Source organism: Crocuta crocuta, unplaced genomic scaffold (assembly GCF_008692635.1).
Source record: "Crocuta crocuta isolate KB4526 unplaced genomic scaffold, BGI_CrCroc_1.0 scaffold586, whole genome shotgun sequence".
NCBI classification, from domain to species: domain Eukaryota; kingdom Metazoa; phylum Chordata; class Mammalia; order Carnivora; family Hyaenidae; genus Crocuta; species Crocuta crocuta.
In genome coordinates, this window is record NW_027532407.1 from 4,509,024 (window position 1) to 4,522,219 (window position 13,196).

At 41.0% G+C, this 13,196-nt stretch overlaps 1 protein-coding gene across 1 annotated transcript in view; it reads right to left on the reverse strand.

The window, feature by feature from the left end:
- SUCLA2 (succinate-CoA ligase ADP-forming subunit beta) overlaps window positions 1-3,337 on the reverse strand; it is a 42,302-nt gene extending 38,965 nt beyond the window's left edge. The window contains exon 1 of the mRNA XM_077778795.1: window positions 3,202-3,337. Within this exon, the coding sequence (XP_077634921.1) occupies window positions 3,202-3,291 (90 nt within the window). The 5' untranslated portion in view covers window positions 3,292-3,337. The remainder of the gene's footprint in view (window positions 1-3,201) is intronic.
- Between the last annotated feature and the right edge of the window lie 9,859 nt (window positions 3,338-13,196).

The window sequence follows — 13,196 nt, forward strand, 5'->3', positions numbered from 1 at the left end:
TCTCTCTCTCTCTCTCTCTCTCTCTCTCTCTCTCTCTGGCTTTCCCACAAGAGCCTGCTTGGGATTTTCTCTCTCTCTCTGCTCCTCCCCCACTCACACTGGCACTATGGTGCTCACTCACACTCTCTCAAAATAAACATTTAAAAAATTTTAAAAAAAGGCTCATAGCAGGCTTATTCATAATAAAAAGTGAAATGACCCAAATGCCCATCAAGATAACAAATATGTTATAGTCATATACTCAGATACTACAGTGCAATTTTTTTAAAGCCTATTGCTCATAAAACAGTGTATTAACCTCAAAAACATAATTTTGAGGAAAAGAAGCTAGACACAAGAATACATACTTATATTTTTTATATAGTTCAACACCAGTCAAAATTGGTGATAGAATTAGTGGTCGCCTTCTGTTAGGGAGTATTGATGAGGGGTGTTTTTAAGGGCTGAAATTATGACATATCTTGATCTGAATGGTGGCTACACAGATGTATACATACATAAAAATTAATCTACCTACACACTCAAATTATACACTTCATATAAATTATACATCAAAGTAATAATAAAAATAGGAGGGGAGGGAAGTTTTTAGCACAGCTTGGCAAAAATAATTATACACTCAAACATTTTTTGAATGCTTATATACCAGACACTGTGTTAGGGATGCTAAAGGAATAAACCCAACTTGGCATCAGCTGCAGATTTCATGTAGTATATATGAACATATAAATGAACAACTGTAACACATATAAGAGCATTAATAGAGTCATCAGGCAGTACTTAATTAACTGAACAGACTAGAAAAAATACTACAGAGTCATGATCTCAGTTTAAAAAAAAAACAACTAATAGCTATAAAGAACACTTAGGTAATAACTGCGGAAATCTGAATCTGAATTTCCTAAGAATGATAACTATAAGTTTCCTAAGTTTATAATAACTATATTGTGGTTATTTAGGAGAAAGTCCTCATTTTTAAAAGGTGTATGCTAAAACATCTAGGGATAAAGTACCATGATACCTGCCACTTACTCTCAAATGGTTGAGAATATAATTTTATACATATATAAATATATATATTCACATGAATATCATTTTTTAAAGATAAAGCAAATGTGGCAAAATGTTAACATTTAGGTCAAGGCAAGTGCTCACTGTACTACTGCTGGAACATTTCTACCAGTTTGAAACTTTTCCCAAAAGAGTTCAAGGCAAAGCAATGACACAAAGCTCTGAGTATATTTTTATAGTTTCTTTCAAGTCCCTATATTCACAAAGACTCAGTAGTACTCATAAGGTAATACTGATTGCTTTTATACGACCTTAAAGGTTTTTTAGCATCTACGGTATTGATAATCCTTTCCTTGCACCGCTAGAAGTTATGACTTGAAATATCAGTTTTTAAACTCATTGGCAATACAAATCCCTGCATAATCACAAGGATTCATACAGTTAAGTCTTTGTCTTTCTTGATATCATCACTTAGAAGATTCCTACTGCCAAAAGGCCACCAATTTCTGGCTAAACTTCTATGCCACCGCCCTTCAATGATTTACCTCATTTAAATAATATTTATTCAAAAGTGGGAAAATGTAGTTACTGGGGAACATAATAGAAACTATCTTAAATTAGTTCATCTGCTCATAACCTGAACTATTTTATCAAATATACACTGACAAAGAAGATATTGAAACTAGAAGCAGTCAGAGAACTAAACAAAATGTTTAAGAGTATTAGCTAAGCTCAGTGTGTGACGGTGAACAAGTTTTCTAGGACCCTGCACCTCTGTGTTCTCATCTACAAAAGCAAGAGGTTAGATCAAGGGCCTTCCAAATTCTAAATCTATTATTTAATATGAGGGTGGAAGAGAAGAGATATTAAGACAACATGCTAGGCATCTCCATATGGAGAAACAAAAGCTTTTAAAACAATTTCCAAAGAATAAAGATTATGATGAAAACATATTTGTTCACCAAATCCTCATTTTCTAAAAACTAGATAGCACTTTTTAAAACTCATAAGAAGGAAGCTCAAGGCCAAAAAAAAAAAACCACTCCTCCTATTAAAAAGAATACTCATAATATTCACTGCCTCCAGGTTTAAAGTATCAACAGCTTTCAGAAAAAGAAAAAAAGGTCTACATCGATTCATTTTTGTCATGTCTAAGGAGTTAATTTCAGGACATAATCTAAAACTCTGAACTTGACTTATGAAGCCAACCATGCGCTTTCACAAGTTTGTGTCAGCGTTGGAAAGGACAGGCCAAGTTTTTCCGAAAAAAGTGAAGAGCAGATTCAAGCAAACAGGCTTTGGAGCCAGACAGTTCTGGAATTAGGCGTTAGCTTTGACTTTACCTGCTTCCTGACCTAGCCCAAATTACTTGTTCTCTTAGCCGCAGTGTCATCAAAGACGAGTATCTTAATGACACCCTTAGAGCGTTGCTGAAAAGCCTAACAAGAAACTCTACGTAAAATACTTATTTAGCACAGTACCTGGAAATGGTAAACACCCCAAAACAAAAAAACTAACGAAACAAAAACCTGTGCTCATTATGCTATACTCTATACAGAAATGAGGTGATCCAAAAGATAACTGTCCTCCCCAGTTGGTAAGCTAATAAACATCATCTTATTCCCACGGTTAACACCAACAGCATACAACTCCTTGGGGGGGGGGGGGGGGAGGACTTCCCTGCCTCGTCCCAAAAAAATGGCCAGTCAGCAAGCTGGTCCTGTGAAGTCATTCCCACCTATGACAGCTCCCAAGGGACACAAAAGTACATCTGAAGGGCATTTCCCCCTCCTCAAAGAAGGGCCGCAGAAGCCTCGGCCCTCCGCGCGGGGCGCAGGGAAAGGAGCTGCCCAGACACCTCCACCTCTACCTCCACCTCGAAGCGCCCCCACCCGCCTCCCTGCTGCCCCTCAGAACCTGGGTGAGCAGCCGCAGCCAGGTGGCCCGGGCTCCTCGCAGGCTGAGGACCAGAGCACACCAGCGCAAACGTGGGCCCGCTTTCTGTCACGGCAGGCAGCACTCCAGGGCAAGCCGCCCACGGGCCCGGCTGGGCACCCCATGTCACGCAATGTCACCTACTGCGAAGTGACCCCGAGCCGGGCCTCAGATCCCCTCACACCTCGCCCACAGGCGCCAGGTCTCCCTTCCTCCTGCCGGCCCTCCAAGCGAGAGCCGGCTGGGCCGCAATACCTGCGCGGCGGCCCACAGCGCCGGCCGGGACCCGCGGCTCCTAAGGGCGGCTGCGGCCAACAGCCGGCTGTAGAACATGGAGGCCGCCATTTCTGAGCCCGACCCCGTCCCTTCGGCGCCGTGCGCAGGCGCAGAGGCGCGAGGCGGCCGGCGACCCAGCTGCTTTAGACGCGCACTCCACCCCTCGCCCCACCCGCCGCGGGCGGGACCTCGGTTAACTGCAAATGCGGACTATCTTAGCAGGAAGAGCCGGCTCAAGCCAAGTCGGGCTTGGCGGNGCAGCCTCGATAGCCAACCTGTGGCCAGAAAGCAACCTGAACGTTTCCTAGCAAAGATGTGGTATTGGAAAGATGACCATCGTCACCATCTGTGAGACTAGTTGCCTTATCTTTAAGATGGGCTTCATTTATAAAAATAAGCAGTCAGTGTCTCTTTTGTGCCAAACTCTGCGTTCATAGAGCAGTGAGGGGGGAAAAAGCGATTCTGCCTTCAGGAAAAAACCACCACCACCACTATCAGCCACTACTTACCAATCCAGACGGCACACCAGCATCACCTGGGAAGCTTTAGAAAATTTCCTTCACCAGGCCCATCTGAGGGGTAGAGTCATATTTCTTAGAGTTCTCAAAGTCATTGAGCATTGAAAACCCCAAGATGACGTGTGCCCCATCAATAATTGACCATTGGACAGATGACTGGGCGCTTGTTATCTGGATATCTAGCTTTAAAATGTGTCGAAGTTTTCAGTGTATAAGATGTTAACCCAGGAATGGATGGGTGTAGCTGACAAGCATCATACCGACTCTGACACCTGCTTCTGAAGTACAGTGGCCCAATGCACGGAACAGCAATGTATAAAGAAAAAAATGAATCCCAAACAACCAGGCTATGGGCTTATGGAAAAGAAAGGGGCTTTTTGCAGCCCCCAAATCTCTGAGCAAAGGAAAGACTTTCTCAAGGACTTTTTCATTTCATTGGCACTCATGGAGGACTGACTTCAAGGCTCTCTTCATCACTAAAAGATACCATGTGCAGTTAGAAACAGGGAGGGGAAAAACAGACATTGGTAGTTCAAATGTCTCTTGCTCCAACCTTCTGCCCATGATTGCCAATCAAATAAAATAAATAAAATAAAATAAAATCTCAATAATCTGGGGTGCCTGGGAGGCTCGGTCTGTTAAGTGTCCGACTCTTTGATTTCTGCCCAGGTCATGATCCCACGTTTCATGAGAGGGAGCCCCCAGTTGGGCTCTGTGCTGACAGCCCCGAGCCTGCTTGGGATTCTCTTTCTCCCTCTCTCTGTTCTTCCCTTACTAATACCCTCCCTCTTTCTCTCTCTCAAAATAAATAAATAGGCATTTTTAAAAATCTGGATAATCTGTCTAAAAAGCTGTGGCTGGGACCATGTGTTCTGTTAGGAACACATATCCCATCAGCTATGAATAGGATGTACTTATTTTCAAGCCATTTCTTTTTAATTGCTAGTAAATACAGTAGTTAAGCTACCAGATCAAACTAACCATCTGAGTCTAAGGCCACTTATTTAAATGTCCCATGGGCAAGTCCATGAACTTATAAGATGTAAGGCTGTAACTCTGCTAGGAGCCTTGCTGGCCTCACACCCTTCAAGTCCAGCTCACCGGTGATCCATTAAACATGTCTCTTGGGGCGCCTGGGTGGCTCAGTAGGTTAAGCATCTGACTTCGGCTCAGGTCATGATCTCACAGTTCATGGGTTCAAGCCCTACGTCGGGTTCTGTGCTGACAGCTAGCTCAGAGCGTGGAGGCTGTCTTCAGAGTCTGTGTCTCCTTCTCTCTCGGACCCTCCCCTGTTCATGCTGTCTCTCTCTCTCAGAAATAAATAAAAAAACATTAAAAAAAAATAAACATGTTTCCTGGTATGTCCTTTTCAATTCTAGCTTAAAAACAGGCAAAGCAGCAGCAGAAATATGGAAAAAGCCAAAGAGTGAGAAAGAGAACATGCAGATCTTGCAGGGCCGGTTCGTTGGAAGCCTAAGCAAGGGGCACCCCTCCCTCAGCACTCCTTGACTGTGTTCAGAGCTCAGTATGTCTTAACCTCACTCAAAGAATTCAGTGAGGTAAAATGATGGGACTCCTACCTGCTGATTGTTATTGTGGGAGCCCGACACNTGTGTCTGTCTTTTGTGTGTGTCTTGTGTCATTTCGTCCGCAACAGTTATTAGGCAATCAACCTTAAAAAATGAAATCACTAAGAAACTACTTTTTCACAGCAAAAGTTTTTGTAATTCTTCTCTATAAGGATCTCAGAAACTAGTAGTAGGCAGAATGTAGAAGGTAGAACATGTTAAGGTGGAGGGAGAGTATTTGAGGAAGGGAGGGAAAGAGTTATCCTTCACGTACAATGGCCTATAGTCTCCCACTGTGTCTCTCTGCCTTCTACTTGGAGATTAAGGATGGGATGGTATGCAGGAAGAGGGGTTGGGGGAATGTTCTAAGGGAGAGAAGACTTAACTTTTTCACAGTCCTTTAAAATCATTAAAGTTTTTATATGCTGCACATTTTATTGCCCAGGGCAAAGCCTATTTGTTAGATGATGGGGATTAAGGAGTACACTTGATGAGCACAGGGTGATATATGGAATTGTTGAATCACTATATTGTACACCTGAAGCTAATGTAACACTGTATGTTAATGAACTAGAATTAAAATAAAAACTTTAAAAAAATCTCTAATTCACTTTACAAATAACTTTGCAGTATGTGAATTGAATGTAAATGGAGTTACAGAAGAAAGAGATGACTTAGCAATGTTAGCACTGCCTATCAGTGTTAACACTATCTAGATTTAGGAGACTCTAGATATGCAGCCAGTTAAGGAATGCAAACTTATAGACACAGATGAGAAAAGTGGCTGTCATCTATGACTTTGAAAATACAATGGACAAAATGTTGGAGGCTAATTCAAACTTAGAAATGAGTATGACAATTCCCTGAGGCACAGAAAAGATGCTTGGTTTGTACTGTAAGTCATACAAGAAGAAGGAGGCAAGTCTGAAATGTAGCTCAAATTACTCCTGCTTATTTCTTTTACAGAGAAATGAAACACATGAAATTCTCAAAAAATAATAAATTGTCCTGTTGTTAACTATAGAATTAATAGAATTACAAAGTGCTATAGAAACAACTTCCAATATATTTGCTTACCCTGAACTTTACTGAGGGCTGAGTGAATAATAGCTATTTACTAAACACTTAGTTTTTAGTGCCAGATTCTTACATACATTTTTTCTATCCTTTATGGTGCTGTGAGACATTTTCAGAATTCTCTGGTTTTCATCTTCTTCCATTTTACCCATCCAACCTCTGCCACAGAAAGAAACAGTTACCAGATTTATACAGTTTCTTGAACTAAAGTTTAGGCTTGAAGGAAGATGAGTAACAGAGTATGGGACAGCTGTATGTTTACACAGGATTTCTCTTAGTTCTCCTAAAGCCTTGGAAATAATAATAGTAACACTTATCTAGACCACCCTAGAATGGCAGTGGCAAAGGGCAAAGAGAAACACATCTTCTCAGTAATCCTCACAATCCTGCATTTCACAGAAGGAAAAACAGAGGCTCAGAAGCAATAAGTAACTTCCCCAGAGTCACAGCTTTTACCAGCACAAAATCTGAACCCAATTCTGTATTGGAAAGATAAGAATTTGAGATAATAACTGAGATTCATATTGTCATATCATATTCTTTAGCCTTTTACCTTTCACCACCTAAAGGAAAGAATGATGATGCAAATCAGCAGAGGACAGGTTTTGAGATGCAAATGTAAGGGCTGGAATTGCAAGGGACTGAACTTCAAGTTTCAAAAGCCAGAACCAAGACGGGCTCAAGGAAAGTTGATGTCTCAGAAATGGAATTATCTTGCCCCTAAAGAAGACAGAGAGAGGAAAGTGGGATGGAAGCAAAGAACTTTGGTGGTTCCTTGATGAAATCCCCTATATATTGCACTCTCCAAGGCCACTGTGTCCAGGATGAAGGGTAATTCCACCCCCAAAGAGATTTGGGAATCTAAAACAAAGAGTATTGGAAGGAGACACAAAATACCTTCCGCAAAGTGGTAGCACAGGAGTGGAATCCTCTGGCAGGTTGGTGTGCCCTTTAGATGGAGCTGAATCATATTCTCAGGATTTGTACTGACCCTACCTACCAAAGCTGTGAAATCCTGCAAGGGCTTCTAGAACCCTCAAGAGCTATATAGACAAGCATCAAAAGATAGCAGGTGGAAACATGGAAGATAGACCTGTAATGAACAATGGCACAGAGCAAATGGGATGAGGGATGTGACAATAAATGTCAGCTTAGTTAGACAACAATACCAAAGATTCGATGTTCCCTGTTCATCTGTCACTGCATATATCCCCTGGATCTAAGGAGGTGGGAGGGGGATAGATCCTGATTTAACAGAGGTTAAGATTCTGGCACTTGATGTAATAAGGTTAATAAAGAAATTCAACTTCAGATGTAGAAAAATAGTCATATTTCTCCCATACACGAAAATATGAAATGAACGTGTATCAATGCTCCACTGCTCCATTGTGGAAGGTAGAAGAAGATTCCTTCGTCCTTCCCCAGCCTTGTCATACTTTCATTTTGAGGCTCTGAGAGGATGTTGCCTTGAAGAGTCTCCTGAACCAGTCTCAACTTTGGCTGCATCCAAGAATCACTTGGAGAACTTTTAAAAATACCTTTGCTTAGGCCCCACCACCAAAGAGTCTAATTCAATTGTTCGGAGTGGGAACTAGAGTGGTATTCTATAAAAAGTCCCCCGAGTGTTTCTAATAAGCACCAACTAATGACAACCATCCCTGTCTTGCTTCTTCCGCTCTCCTCTCTCTCACTGGAGGAGGAGAACTCGGTAAGAGAAAAGGCAGCCACTATGGGTGGATTTAAATACAGTGGATTTAAACTCAGTAGACCTGGATTAAATTCTAGCTCTGCCACATGCTAGTTGTTTGGTTGTTTTTTTGTTTTTTGTTTTTTTTTTTAAGTTCATTTATTTATTTTGAGAGAAATGGAGAGAGAGAGAGAATCCCAACTAGGCTCCATGCTGTCAGCACAGAGCCTGATGTGGGGCTCAAACTCACAAACCATGAGATCATGACCTGAGCTAGAGTCTGACACTTAACCAACTCAGCCACCCAAGTGCCCCTAGCTATATGGTCTTAAGGAAGCCAGATATTCTCTCTGAATTCCAGGTTCCATGTTTGTAAAAATGAGTGAGTTCATCTTTAATAGCTGCTGTAACAAATTGCCACAAACTTGGTGGCTTTAAAACAACATAAGTCTAGTCTCTCTCAGTTCTGGAAGCCATAAGTCCAAAATTGTTGTCACTGGAATGAATTCAAGCTGTCAACACTCCATCTAGGAGAACATCTTTGCCTTCCTTTTCCAGCTTCTGGTGGCTCCTGGAACTCCTTAGCCTGTGGCTACTTCTCTCCAATCTCTGCCTCCTTCTCTTCTATCTGTGTCAAATCTTTCCATTTATAAGGACACATGTACATTTAGAGCCTGCTATAATCCATGATAATCTTCCCAACTCAAGATCCTTAGTTTAATGACTAAGAGACAGAAAGATTAATTTTCAGGAATCAGCTCATGGAATTAGGGAGCCTGACAAATCTAAAATCTGCAGGGTGAACTGTCAAGCTAGAAACCCAGGGAAAAGCTGATGCTTCAGTCTAAGTCCAAAGGCCATCAGGTGGGAGACACATGAAGAGCTAAGGTTCCTTCAAGTCTGAAGCCAATCAGGCTGGAGAATTCTTTCTTTTGGGAGAGTCCAATCTTTTGTTCTATACAGGTCTTCAACTGATTTGATTGGGTGAGGCCCACCCACATCATAGAGCTATATGTTTTACTAAAAAGTCCAATGTTTTAAATGTAAATCTCATACAAAAACACCTTCATGGATATACCCACCATAGTGTTTGACCAAATATCTGGGCATCATGGCCCAGCCAAACTGACACACAAAATTAACCATCACAGATATAAATGTGTGTTTGCACATTCTGTCCACCAAGGAGGCCCGGGAACAGCAACTTCAATAACAATAAGCCCTAAAGGGATTATAAGGCTTCAAAGGTACTTTAAGCAGTGGTACAGGAATTGTGAAGAATCAATACATAGTAAATTTAATAAAATGGAAGCTGTTGAGAAAGAAAACAACATGCAAATCACCAGCTAAGTTACTTAATTTTGATACTTATCATGAAATACCATCTATATTATATTAGAGGAAAATTCAAGGCTGCAAGCAAGCTTGCTACCTATAATGGGAGAAAGAAACATTTTAGGAAATCAGCATGACGAGCTACTAAAGTAGAGGTAACTATTATTGTCTAATTGTCTCAGAGGGATATTAGTTTGAAACTAGATGAGAAAATTTTAAATTAAACATAATTGTCCCTTACTTGAAGCATCTACAAGGCTATACCCTTTATTTCAACGCAACTAAGAAATAGAAATGTGTATTCGTCTGCTTTAGCTAGATTATGCCACAGTAACAAACAACCCCCAACATCTCAATGGTTTACAACAATAGTTTATTTCTCATTCATGTTCCATGTCAGGGGTTGCATGTTGGTGGCGACTCTGCTTCATATTTCTTCTCATTCTAGGACCTAGATTGAAGGAACAATTTCTGTCTGGATATGACATTCTTATGGCAGACAAAGACGTTAACTTTGTGAGAAATAGCAATGGCTCTTGAAGCTTCTGCTAAAAGCTTCTGCATATTGTAATCTGTCTCTCACTAAAGGAAGTGAAATTGCTAAACATAATAATAAGTCAGAGACTTATATTCCTTCCAAGGATGCACCACAAATAACATGGAAGTGGGCAGGGATATGCAATCAGTTTTGTAGGGAAGGGGGTCAGTGAATATTTGGGAATAATAATACAATCTATCACAAAATGCATTCACTTACTGAGCAATGACTATGGTGGAAAACACTGGAAAAATGTGGTGAAGATGAAAGACATTGTAGCCTTAGTTGCTTAGAGATAACTACCATAGAATGCCTGCTATGGGGCATATACCACACTAGATCTTCTTCTACTTATGGTGTCCCATTTAAGCCTTCTCATAACCCTATAAGCTATTATAGATACTCATCATTCTCATTTTAAGAGAAAACTGAGGTTGGCTAATGAATCCAAGATCTCTCTCATAGTTTGTAAAAATGGCCACAAATTCTTCTGCTCCCCAAAACCATACTTTGCAATGGAACATGGCAGATCATTCCGTCGAAAAGCACAAACAATTGCTCTACTCTTAAATCTGAGTTGGCCACGTGACTTGCTTTGGCCAATGAGACATTAACACATGTGATAAGCAGAGGTGTGCACACTGGGGCTTGCCCTTTTGCTGTTCTTGAATCATGCTGCTATAGGAACAAGTCCAGGCTACTCTGATCTGCCCTTAAGGATAGTTGTAAATAGAGAGGCAAGATGTGAGTAAAATGTCAGTTTTTTCTTTTCTTCGGCCTGCAAAAGGATTACATTAGTTGAGTGAGGGCAATATTGAAGGCAGAAGAAGATTCTTTTGTCCTGCCCCAGCTTTGTCACACTTCCATTTTGAGGCTCTGAGAGGAGGTCACCTCTTAAAGAATCTCCTAAACCAGAACACACTTGGTAACACGATATATAGTCAGGCAGAGGTTGGCTCTTGAGCAACTTTGGTTGTTACATGGGGACTCCAGATTTCCTGCCTTCGAGATCCCTAGGCACATGTTAAGTCCACATGGATTCAAGGAAACTGTCTTCCAAAAATGTTACAATATGTCACAAGCCACATATATCAACTTCATACATCTGGACATCTTAAGTAAAAATAAGGAGGAGCAAGGTGACTGAAAGGCCGAGAGAGACTGAATGTGATTTAAGGGGTCTGACTCAGTTATTCGACTGGACTCTTTTGAACCAGATTGAATATTTAATGAGTTCTCTACAGACCCATATCCCAACTAATGACAAAGAATTTGGGGAGAAAAATGGAAGGAAGGCAAGAAGGAAGGAAGGGAGAAAGAAAGTCATTTTTGTACATCTGAGTTATGATGTACACATTTTAATTCATTAAATTGTGATTCTGTTCTAATACATACAATGCCATACAACATAAAACCATAAAGTGGATTCTTGAGTTATTTACAGCCTTGAATATCAAATACAGGTCAGGCTGTGAGGAAAACAGTCCTCTCGTGGTAAAGTCGTGGAATTGGGCAGGGGAAGGATCCTTGTGTGGCTGGCTACCCCACCCTTCAGCTGGGAATCTGGATAAACTAGGAAGGAGATGTGGCAATAAGAAGCTGTTGGGTTCTAATGCTTCAATAACTACTATACCCTGTCCAACTAGTTGGAAACTCTCCAAAAGGGAATTGTTACATGTGGAGTCTCTAGAAAACAGTAACAACTACGTGGGTTGATTGACACTTCTCTTGTATGATTCATAAACATATAAATGGTGTCTTTTCCCCTTCACAACTATTTGTATTTCATGTGGATCACACCACTGTTTTATATACGACAAAAATGTTTTGGGGAAAACTGTTTTCTAGTTTGCTTAGATACATTGAAACTATTTTGTTATACCAGTAATTGACACGAAATGTTGGGGTTTGGGAGCTAATGGCTAAGAAAGAATTCTTAAGAACTCTTGTTGCAAAAAGGGTGCAGAAAGAGCTGCACTGGGGTTGTGCAGTGCAGTGGCTGATTATATACTTTCAAGGAGGAGGAATTTGGAAGAAAGGTTTCCAGGACCTTGAGGAGCTAGCTGCTGTTGGGAAAAGGTCATTTACTATTGTCTAGTAAAACCTTAGTCATGAGACCCTTCAGACATATATCAGTGGGCCATATGTTTGAAGGATAATTGCTAACATATATCTCGGGGGGTAATGGGCAGAGATAAAGGAAGTTTCCAAAGGGATTTTCATATGTTTGAGTAAACTTATAGGAACCTGGAGGTCAGGCTAATGTCAAGCTAAGGTTGCCTTTTGCCTCTATCTAGCAAAGTATTAACATAGAAGCAGTTGAGTTCCTGGACAAAGGTTGCCCTGCGTGTCCCAAGTACTTGTCAGTTGGCTGTAAGTTATAAGGAAATTAAAATTTTTTTTCTTTTGCTGTTGTTCTCCACATGAGTAATGAGGAGAGAAGCTTCTGTTTAAGTATTCATCTATAGGGCACTTACAGATGAGTCACTGCTCTGAGTCCCCGGGACACCAAGATCAAAGATATTCTCCTTGACCTCAGTGCTTCTCTGGGCTGATACTATTCTTTTGTCATATCTTTACAAGATTCTTCAAAGTGCAGGCAAGACCAGGCTGTAACATATAACCAGACTTTATCGAAGGCTTCAAGATAGTAAAATAGAATTATAAACTCCAAAGAGAAAATTTTAAACTGGCTACTAAATGTGACTTCTGAATATCACAGGCTGTCCTCACCAACCAACCACTCCTTTAGCCCCTGACTTTCTACTACATGTTAGGAGTAGCCTACTCTCCTTAACAGGAATGCTGTGACCAGGAACATACTCACTCCTCTCCCTCCCCCAGCTAAGACTACCTCCCAGGAAACCCCACAATCTCCAGGAAACAGCTCCACACACAAGGATGACAACTTTTGACAGTAGTAAGTAAATAGAGCAGTTTACCTCTCTGCCTTGAACCTCTCCACCGCTGAACTGCAACTCAAATTTTCTTTCCACAAGTCCATATCACATTTTTCTTTTTTGTCCTCTTTTTTTTAATAGGGGATTTTTAAATTTTTTTAATGTTTTATTTATTTCTGAGAGAGAGAGAGAGAGAGACAGCGTGAGCAGGAGAGGGTCAGAGAGAGAGGGAGATACAGAATCTGAAACAGGCTCCAGGCTCTGAGCTGGCTGTCAGCACAGAGCCCGACGCGGGTCAGCACAGAGCCACGAACCATGAGATCACGACCTGAGCCAAAGTTGGACGCTTAA